At 44.1% G+C, this 10,873-nt stretch overlaps 1 protein-coding gene across 5 annotated transcripts in view; it reads left to right on the plus strand.

The window, feature by feature from the left end:
* pcnx2 (pecanex 2) overlaps positions 1 to 10,794 on the plus strand; it is a 32,069-nt gene extending 21,275 nt beyond the window's left edge. For 2 of the 5 annotated variants that reach the window (XM_018749454.2, XM_018749458.2), the window contains 3 exons: positions 457 to 731; positions 951 to 1,123; positions 1,618 to 2,406. In XM_018749454.2, coding sequence (XP_018604970.2) covers positions 457 to 731; positions 951 to 1,123; positions 1,618 to 2,225 — 1,056 coding nt within the window. In that variant the 3' untranslated portion in view covers positions 2,226 to 2,406. Of the gene's footprint in view, positions 1 to 456; positions 732 to 950; positions 1,124 to 1,617 lie in introns of all 5 variants that reach the window. The other 3 variants (XM_018749455.2, XM_018749459.2, XM_018749457.2) reach the window with 3 other exon arrangements.
* Positions 10,795 to 10,873: the final 79 nt, after the last annotated feature.

Raw genomic sequence — 10,873 nt, forward strand, 5'->3', positions numbered from 1 at the left:
GCTCCAGTAAAATTACCCAGCTGTATAAATGGGTAAATAATTGTAGGTACCCTAGCATGGTAAGTCATTTTGGAAAAAAGTGCCAACTAAATTAATTAATGTAACGTGATCTAAATACAAAAGTAGTTGCATGTGAAGTTTTTTTTAAACATAAATTAGCACTTGCTCATCGAGCACACAGGAGATCAGGGCAGAAGCTCCTTGAAAGAGGTGAGTTTTGAGACCCTCTGGAATGTTGAGAGAGATTCAGCAGTTCTGAGTGAGAGAGGGAGGACATGTCAGTTACGATGGGGCAACAGCACAATGAGCAGAACAGCTGGAACGCTGTTTCTGCATGTAGCAACAGAGAGCAAAGAGGCAGTACTACTTGAGCTATGACGGCAGTGGCAGTAACGTGCTAAGGTTCTACCTGCGGGTCGGTGACCCCTCCGCTTCTGCTCCCCCATCCCCGTCCAGGTCAACAAGGAGTGTGTACGAGGCCTCTGGGCTGGCCAGCAGCAGGAGCTGGTGTTCCTGCGCAACCGGAACCCCGAGCGGGGCAGCATCCAGAATTCCAAACAAGCGTTGCGCAACATGATCAACTCTTCATGCGACCAGCCGTTGGGCTACCCCATGTACGTGTCTCCACTCACCACGTCCTACATGGGCACACACAGGCAGCTGAGAAGCATCTGGGGAGGCCCCATCAGCCTGGAGAACATCAGGGCCTGGCTGCTCTCCAAGTGGATGAGGTGAGTGCCGGCGCTCGGCCCAGGGAAGCATTAGCCGGAACCGTTGGGTTCGGCCAACGTTTCGCTCTTGGAGGCAAAGCCGTCTGATTGGTTTGGCGACCCTGCGATCGACAGCGCACCCCAGACCGAAACGCCGAGCAGTTTGTAAATGGTCACCCAGTAATCCGCGCAAGGGCCCCCCGACCAGTAACGCGACGGCGGCCTTTTTGTGGGTTACAGAGTGCGAAAGGACAATCTAGCCAGCTGCAACAGCGGAGTCAACATGGATGACGTGGACTGTGGAGGAGGTTCATCCACGCTGAGTCAGAACCACAACTCCATCACTTCCCAGAGCCTGAGTGGGTACCAGGCCCGACCCAGAACCTCGCAGGCCAACCGGCAGCATGCCGCGGGTATGACCTCAGCTCCATTAGCTCCCTTCAAGCTTTCTCCAGCAGAACTTAATGGTCCCTAAAGGATGACTCATACATTCGTAAGCAGATGTGTTATTTCCTGCATGTGTGGTTATTGAGTTCAGCACACGCTCTTCCGAAAGCTAATGAAACTCGTCAGCACGACCACGTGCCTAAAATCCAATCGGAACTCGTTCGCCACCAGCATCTCTCCCCCTTTGACTGCTTTGGCTTCACACGACAAACGTAGCTACGAACATCTACTGAACAGCCGTGATTTAGCGGTAACCAAACGCGTCTTTACTGCGGCCGAGGTGAGGTTGCACGCTAACGGAACCGGACCGTAACCTCCCGATCTTCCCGTCCAATCAGCCGACGGGCCGAAAGAATTACCTTCGTCCGTCTTGTCAAATAACAGCCGAGCGCTACGACTACAAATTATCATGACTTATCTCAGCTGTAAACCACCGCCTGGTTTTTCCGTCTCCCCGCAGCCAGAAGAGAGTACCGGAGCCGGTCCGTGCAGCCACAGCCGCAACGGCCCCCCGTCACCAGCCAGTCAGGCCCCATCCTGGACAGGCAGCAGGTGTCCACCACAGCCCAGGGACTTGTCCAGCGCCTCTCCAACAGCCAGCTCTCCTTCAACACCTCCATCGCCTCCATCTTCTCCCAGGTGCCCCGGCTGTCCACCGCAGGCCAGCTGAGTTCCCAGGTGCAGGCGGCCGCCCTGCACCGTTCCGGCCAGGCCTCGTCTTCCAGCTCGACCCTCAGCCTGCTATTCGGCAAAAGGAGCTTCTCTAGCGGCCTGGTCATCTCCGGCCTGTCAGCCGCCGAGGGGGGCAACACCACCGACACGCAGTCTTCCAGCAGCGTTAACATAGCCGTGGGCCCTTCCTGCCGGTCCGGGAGCCGCGCTACGCAGGTAGCCTCGCCACGCCCTCGTGTTAGGTCACGGTTCACGGTCACACTTCATCGGTTCGATCCGAGCTGCCTGCGGCACGCGATGCGCGACGCTATCCTCGCTCCACGAACTTGTCCCTTTGCAAATGGTTTTTTAGCAAGGAAAATCAGAAAATGGTACAAACGTAAAGCTGTTATATAAAAAGGTCCACGTTTTAGCAGTCATGCAGGTATACGTCGTAGCTCTCCGTCGCATTTCTGAACTCTGTGCACGAACCATTGCAAGCCTCTCTCTCGTGTTCCCTTCCAGTGGACCACCGAGGCCTACGAAAGTCTCGATGCCACCCACTCCAACGTAGCCGCGGGGCTCAAAGGCGCCACCCCGTCCGCGGACAAAACCTGCGGTGCCGGAATGGACAGAAGCCAGGAGGAATCCGCCTCCTCGGCCTTCCACGAGCTGCCGGAGCAGAGGACCATTTGAGGCCGTCGGATCCTGCTCCGCTTGCCAGCATGCTGGGTGAAAATGTCCCATCATCTGTAGACAGTGATCATGTCCTTTACACAAGTGTTTTTTTTTTTTTTTTTTTTTTTTTAAACCAAAAGGAACCGACAGCTAGAGCGGAAGGATCAGGATTAAGGCACATAGAGATGATACCCATGACCTTCTTTGTAGCTAATAATAACAACATTAAAAGTTCACACTAATCTTTACATCTTTGTATCCTGTTCTAATTGGCTTGTGCAAGACCCAACCGAAAACCAACAGGATTCTGCGGTTCGAGGACCCTGGTTCATAAACGTCTCACGTTTTTTCCGTCCGAACCCTCCCATGAACAGGACGAATTCTTCACGTATCTAAGGCGGCTTCCGTTTGTGCGTACAGGTTTCTGTATACCTGGAAAATGAAAACACATCTGTGGATCTAAAGCATGTCGTCGTCCTCTCACCTGACGTTTAGTGTTAGTTTTTTTTTTGTAGAAAGCAGTCGTATCAGGAGATTCAGCCTTGAGCCATGTTTGGCATCACTGGATGTATGTTTCTCACCTGTCTTGTTTACCAGGGTAGAGAACACAGAGTTACACATGGCTCTGGATGAATGCTCTCCCCGAGGAACTCACATGAGACGTGTGCAAAAGTCTAAAAAGTGTTTATTGTTGTAAGGTGTTACATTAAAGTTCAGTGTTTCTTTTTTTTTTTTCTAGCAGCACTATTGAAATACACAGAAATATTAAAAGGGCAGTTACAACTTTTTTTTTTTTTTTCCTTTTCTGCTGGGTATTGTTGTGTAAACAGTTCAACAACCAGACAATTTCTCACCAAAGGTTTCTAAAGTGGTTGTTTTCCAAGCTGATTTTTTTTTCTTTAATAAAGCAAAAAAAAAAAAAAAAAAAAAAATCTCATCTTTGATTAATAACACCATTTTTCAGAACAGCTGGGGGGGGAAAAAAAAAAACTAATGAAATCAGAGTAAAAGAAATTAATTACATCTCAAATGACATTTAATTTCAAACATGTGGCGTGAGATATTTTCTTCTGGGTCGCAAAGAAGTCCTAAATCATTCAAGACATTTGGACAGCATATGGCTGCTTTGAGGAGGAAGGAAAAAAAAATTACTGGATTTATTACAACACAAGGACATCGTGCCTCTAGTTTTCCTGGAAATCTGTGATCATTCCTCATAATGTGCCTCAAGCGTAACTTTTCACATGCCAGGTTTGTACAAATTTGCATCTCATCTGAGTACCAAACACTGGATTTATTAACATGGTAGCATGGAGAATGAGGGTTATTCAGGAGAGTGTATATGGTTTTTTTTTTTTTTTTTTAAGTATACACTCACACTTTTTCCCACTTGAGCAGAGCAGGAAACTACAGCTGATGAACTTCTTCCAGCTGTGCACAACCTGAACACGGCGACCTCCCCGGGAAGGTTCGGCACGGTCGCAGTAAGAGGCCAGAGGCGTAAAATAAAAAACTTTTGGCACTTCCCCAAAACATTCCATCACATAAAAGAGTTTATTCAATTTCCATCAAGTAAGTAGGAACTTTTTTTTCTTTTTTTTTTTTTTTTAATAGATCATTGAACGAGCCACACACGGTTTCCATACTGCAAGCGCCGTGTCGGGTTTTTGTTTTCCGTGCGAAAACACGAAGACTGACATATTCTGAGGGAACCAAACTGGTACTATGCTTGCCATGCATTATGGGTACGGGTAAATGCCAGAGAGAGAAAATATTAATTCTCCAAAAATACTTTTCACAGCCAAGAGTCTGGCGAGTGCGAGAAACACTGGGATAGAGTCCGGCTCCAACAGCCACCAAACGGTCACCTTGTCGGAACAAGTCTCCACCGCGATACTCTATAACGTGGTTATGTCTTTTCCCATCATTTAACGCTAACAATTAGAGACCCATCCAAACAGTCTGGGTGGCGCTCGCATCGCGGTCGGCAGCGGCTGCTACCCGGGGCCAACTTGGTCGCGTTCACCTTTCTCGAAAGGCACCCAGCCAGTTCCCACACAGACCCTGACCTTCGTGAGGCTTCGCTCTGAAAAGCCTCCCACCGTGCTTCTATACAAGCTACAAATGATTCGACAGCCCTGACGCTGAAGGAACAGGGGTCGACTTCACTTGTACCTGGAGCTGCCAGCCAAACAGCCACGCAATAATGGCAGTGACCTGAATGACGAACACCAGGCTTGGTGTCCCTCATCTGTTCACTTCAGTTTGCATTAAAAATATTCCTCACATAACTTTTCCCATTCAAAGTTCCCTCAAAAAGGGACAATGACGTAAATTTAGAAAAATTCCCATATATTTACACTTCCAGAAAGTTGCTCGCGCTAAATTGATTTGGCAATAAAGTGAATAACCAAATCGGTCATTAAGTAATTCGGCAAACGGTATCAGAGAATCATGCAACAACTAAGTGCTCAATCTCAAAAAGACCTATTATACCATAATCTCATTAATATAAAGAGGATTGAAATAATTCAGGTAATTTTTCCAAGAATGCACTGGGAAAAAAAAAAAACAAAAAAAAATCATATCCTTTATATCACCCAGACAGACTCGTCGAGTAAAACCTCTGCCCCACCAAGGAGTTTAAAAATTACTAGTTGTCTGCATATTGCAGTACTTGAATACATACTCATACAGTATTGTTTATGATAAATAACTTTATTATTCTATTAATCAGAGGCATGCTGAATATAAATATATTTTTCAATTAAATTTTTTTCCACTGTCCCAAAACCCTAAAAAGACTAATATTTTCAATTCTTAGTTGACAGCATCAACAAAGACTGTATTCTTCAAAAATGTTTGGCATTTAAAATGAGCAGGTCTACATAGATCAGATTAAAGAGTTTCCAGCAAATATGAAATGAAAAGTAAGCAATAACGGTTATCAAATATACTGGCTGTGTGATGACGACAAGTCTGGAGGGGGGGAACTGCAGGGATTGAAATTGAGAAGAAAAGAATGTAGGGAACAGTTATTTCGTTCATTTATCTGAGCATGTCATCTTTCGCCATCTGTGTATGTTTATTCAGAAGTGTTAAATCTCATCTCGACCAACTCAAAACTATCCTTTATACCAAAGCCACGTCTCTTGAAGAAGGGGAAACGCATCAGCTCGACTTCTGTACGGTTCTGTAGAATCCTAAGACGCCACCAGGTTACAATTTAAGATCGTTTTTCGGGAATGTTTATCCATGGCAACAAATTCTTGCCCCCCCCCCAAAAAAAAAGATGTAGAACTTATCACCATTGTTAGAAAGACCAAAGATTTAAGACATTTGCCTTCAAAACCTTGCGCAGTATACATTGTCTACAACTCAGCACAAAATTTGCTACAGAATTTGCTATGCTGGACACATAGAGGTCTGGGGTCTCTTTCAGGGGGCTTTTCCCTACCCAAGGAAAGTTGTGTCACTGGGTCCTTCTCAGATCTTTCTCCTTGCTCCATTAAGGTTTTGCTCTGTGGGTGGAAAACGGTGGCCACTTGCCACTTCCAGGGGTTGAACATCGGTGTCGGGGACCACGGAATACCTTGGTTGCCTGGAGTCTCCCAGATGGAAGAACCAGCTGAGGTCCGACCATGGAGCAGCACATTTTCAGGCTGGCTGACTGGGTTGAGCAGAAGGTTTCCAGGCTCTACAATAGCATGACCATGGGCTTTCATGCAGGAAAGGCCCCTTGGCTCAGCTGAACTTCAGACCAGGCTTTCAGTACCTGGAGAGCCTGGCATAAACCCTACTGGTACAAGGCACTGTGGGACGCCTCTGCTGGGTATGCTGTCCAACGGTCTAAATTTGGCTCATCATACACTACCCCTTCGGCCATTTATGAAAATCCGCTTCTAACGTGACACAAATAATCAGTCCTGTTTCCCCGTGATGTTGGTAGTCAACTTGAATTCAAAGAGTTGTGTTCGACTTCCCTGAAGTAGATTTTAATGTCCTTTCCTCCCCACTACAGAAGTACTAAATGCATTCAACAAGACAATTTGATTTATTTACATACTATATAGTTGCAAACAACAACAACAAAAACTGTTTGATGCACTTTCTCTACTTTAAAATTGTTGCCAGGAAACAGCAAGGCATACCAAGCCACGACCTTGTCTATTTGTGGCATTACTGGAAATACCATGTAATCTCAACAACCTCGAGATGTGTCATCCAAATGTCATCCGCTTTTATATTTTAGCCGACGGGGGCTCACTTAGCCGTGGTGCAACAGCTGAAGCTACGCTAAATCTGGATGAGCCAGTAAATCAATCACTGCAGAAAAATTGATACAATATTCAGTGTACAAACACCATCAGCACTCACTTTAAAAATGTTAATCTGCGCAGCATTCTGCATGTTATTGTAGCATCATATGTCCCATTGTGTACCTAAGGAGTTCTTTTCATTTAATGTTAGAGTATAACCAGCAACGTGACCTTCTGCGTTACTCAACCAAAGGAAAACACAGTCTCTACCACCCACCGGAAGGCGCTTTGTAGAAATATGGCAGGTGGCACATCTGGATTATATGTAAATATGAGCAATATCTGAATGGAACAAAGGTAAAAGATGACTGATTCAGGATATACCGTAAATGGGCACGCTATCGGAATATTGAGAGACGGTGCCCCCCGTGAAAAATCTGAGACCCCATGTTCTACTAAGTGTCACCAAGCTCAGTGCCACAGAAAAATCCGGATGGAACAAGGTTGTTGCAGTTAGTGCGACTCATTTGAACATCAAGGCTTTAATGGACATAATTTTACGTAGTCCTCTTTTTGTGTATTTTATGACAACAGTGAAAGGACACTTGATGGAGACGGCTCTTTTGGTGCTTGATTTCTTTGATTTTTTTTTTTTATAAGACATTTTGCAAAGATCAAAGGGTAAGTTATCAAACTGCATTAAGAAATCAGCAATATTACTAAGGTTGCCTGTAAAATGACCAGCTGTTATGATGTGTCCAGCTAGTAAATTTCAGCACACCCCTTTGCAGAGGCTCTCCAAAGAAGGACCTCACATGTGTCGTCAGCCAAACCACTGAGCGACTAACGTTTCACCGCACCAAAGAAAAAAAAAAGAAAAAAAACTACAGCTTGCGGATGGTGGCGGCACAGGATTTTACCCCCCCCCCAAAAAAAAGTCAATGTGCATAATGGGATTAGATGACAGTCCAGAGGTAGATATTTCTGTTCCCAGGATTTTATCTTTTCTATAGAAGTGCCCCATGTAGCCCTTCAGCACAGCAAAATCCTTTGTGAAAGTCAAACAAATGCACCTTGGGAAGGAAATTTAAAAATAAAGATAAATAAAAAAATTTTTTTTAAAAAAAAGGACAAACACACCAAAAAAGAGAGACCGTGTCACCATACCTTGATTGAACAATTGTTTTTGAACTCGCTAATGTCCCGACAGCAAACAATAACACCAATAGCTGCTTTAGTTACATCAAATGCCTCCTTACGTTAAATCAATTTTCATGGGCCTGAAAGAAAGTAACGCACACAAATCAAGCGGCCATGAATTAAGGAGCTGGTAAACACTTAGCATCCATCCAAGAGTGTATTTTACATTTATAGTGATCTGTCCTACCAAGATGTCATAACACAGCCACAATTGAGACAAGACATGAATTTATTTAAACTTTATAAACTTTTTCTTCTTACCATCACGAAGGCATATACTATGTTCTCTATATATTACCTTGATATATGTATATAGAAATAAAAATAAGAATACATTTTTGCTGAACAAGGTCGAGTATCAGCAAAGGGCAATGTAAACCATGTTCCGCTCAACTTAGCCAAAAAGCTCCCAAACCCTTAACCTTCCCATTTTACAACAGTAAAATATTTGCATAGGCAAAATGAGTTTTAGCCCTTAAACAGTATATTTCCTGAATTCTTTATATATCTAAAAATCTATTTCAGCTGAACACAATAAAACAAACAAAAGAAAAGTCAGCTACTTTTTTGTCAACTCTCAGTCCGTAGGGTTTCGTTCCCTCAAACAAGTTTCATTTACAGTGTTAGGCTTCAAGTAGGTCTAAACAGAAATTTTACATTGATAACTAGATGTGAAATAAATAAATCGACATGAGAGGTAGTGGTATACCCTAGTGACACTCTCAGAGGAGAAGCTATGTAGATAAGGCCAGTATTCTCAATATTGTAATAAATACAATGCATTAGTTCAAAATTGTACTGTTTGTCAACAAACATCTAGCACAGCATTGTGTTTCATTGCTGCTATAACCATTACTATCTTTTATTTTAACAAAGTCAAATGAAAAAAAAGTCAGAAGTAACATCAAGGTGTTCAACCTCTGTAGTAATAAGAGGAAAATATCCGGGAATTTTGAGCACTGGCTGGAAAGGAATCGCTATGTGAAAAACCCAAATTCCTCCACCCACATACACACATATCCACGAAGCGTATGTATATATGATGCGTCGTCGCTTCTGTCAGGGTAAGCCAGCGGAGCATCGCAAATCTCAAGCCTTTCCACGGGGTGAAGAGCGCTCGGCTTCCGATGCCAGAGTGGTTTGTAAACACGTCGAATGTAAACAAGAGTTAAAACGTGTCCGGACGGCGGAAAAAAGCGAACCGCTTGGCTGCTTTCACAACCCAAGGCTTCGTAGCTAATACGTTTCAAAAGGACCTCTAAACCGAATGAGAGAGACCGTCAACGCAGGTCGAACGTGTCATCGAAAAGCAGTTTCTGAAAAATGGATCAAGGCAGCCCAGCAGGCTGAGAGCTCAACATCAATCCGCATGCATTTCGCCGGCTGCAACCGAAAAAACTCGGAGATGTCTATAATGCCAACGTTTGCCTTCTAGCTACATACATAACGAAAAAACTAGGGTACCGTGCAAACCTGTACGGCCTGAAAACGAAACGTAAGGTGTCTAGAATACTATTCAATTGCACTTAAACGACCCACAGGTTTCCATCAATCTTCTCGAACGCAAAGGTACAACGGACCACAAAATGTTGTCCAGCGGCATTTTAACAGAGAAATACGCCAACGGTCGCATATTCGGACAAAGCTGATATGTCAGCTCGAACGACGCTCCTCCGATTGCTTGGATGAAGCGTCATTCTATCGGTCCAGTTGAAAGACTACTGATAATGCAGACTATATTCTTTGAAAAATTGTTTACTCATGCATTGCTATTATTATCATTATTACCGTTATTTTAAATAGCACAGGAAACGACAGGTAGAGGCCAAGGAACTCTAAGAAACATTTAAGTTCAGTTGGCACATTTTTCTACACTGTATAAAAAAAAAAAAAAAGTGGCCACCCCCTTCCCCCGAAAGTAAGTCATCTTTAGCTCATTTCTAAAAATTTTCAACAAGCTACAAGATCAATTTAACGGCACGGCTAACGCGTCGTCCGGGGTGGCCGCATTCCCGGCGCGGAAATCGGAAATCCGTGGTGTAAACCGTTCGTTCTCGTTTAACATCGATGCATGCTGGCAATAGTAAATAACTCACAACTCTGGAACAACTGTTTTAAAAATAAAAAAAAAAACTATCTTTCTGCACAACGTTAATGTGTTCGGAAAACCCAGATGCACTTTTTTAAAAAAAAAAAAAAAAAAAAAAAACAAACCGCATACCCTCAGGCCTTGCTTCGACGTGTGGTTCTGTCACAGAACGCTGAACCACGAGGCCCCCGGCTGAGACTGTCGCCTGGGGTCAGATACTGCCACGAGCAGCACCGCGAGCGCTGCTGGTGCGGAACTGTAACAGACACACCTTACACATCTTACACCTTCGCTAACAAAGCCTTCCGATTGCTACTTTTCATTTTAAATGTACACCGGTACGTATCCAAAACGGACACTTTAAAAAAGTCCTCTAAAGCATTAAAAATTTTCGATTTATTTCAGAAATCAAAAACGTAGCGCTTCATTTCATATACTAACAACGAACACATCCATACTACACCTGTGCTTCTTTCTTTGTGTAAAACGTGGTCAGGGTGTGGCGGTGGGTAAGGACGCGAGTCGGAAAACTGCGGTTGTGACCGGCATGTGAACGCAGCTCGAGGCTTTGTCGTTTTTGCAGTGGCGAGTGATATCGGTAACATAGGTAGCTGCACAACCACTTTGCAGTGCTCTAGCCCTTACTTTCCCCCCGGTTTCACCCATAAAAAAAGGAACGTGCTTGAACAAAGTCGGAGTACGGGCAACACCGTGATGATAACACTGTGCCACCTCACCTACAAAAAAAAAAAAAAAAAAATAAGAAAAAATGAAATATTAATTCCCTTCACTTACATTAGCATCGTAAGAGGACAATCCAAACACAAAAAACATCTATT

Source organism: Scleropages formosus, chromosome 4 (genome assembly GCF_900964775.1).
Source record: "Scleropages formosus chromosome 4, fSclFor1.1, whole genome shotgun sequence".
Lineage (NCBI taxonomy): Eukaryota > Metazoa > Chordata > Actinopteri > Osteoglossiformes > Osteoglossidae > Scleropages > Scleropages formosus.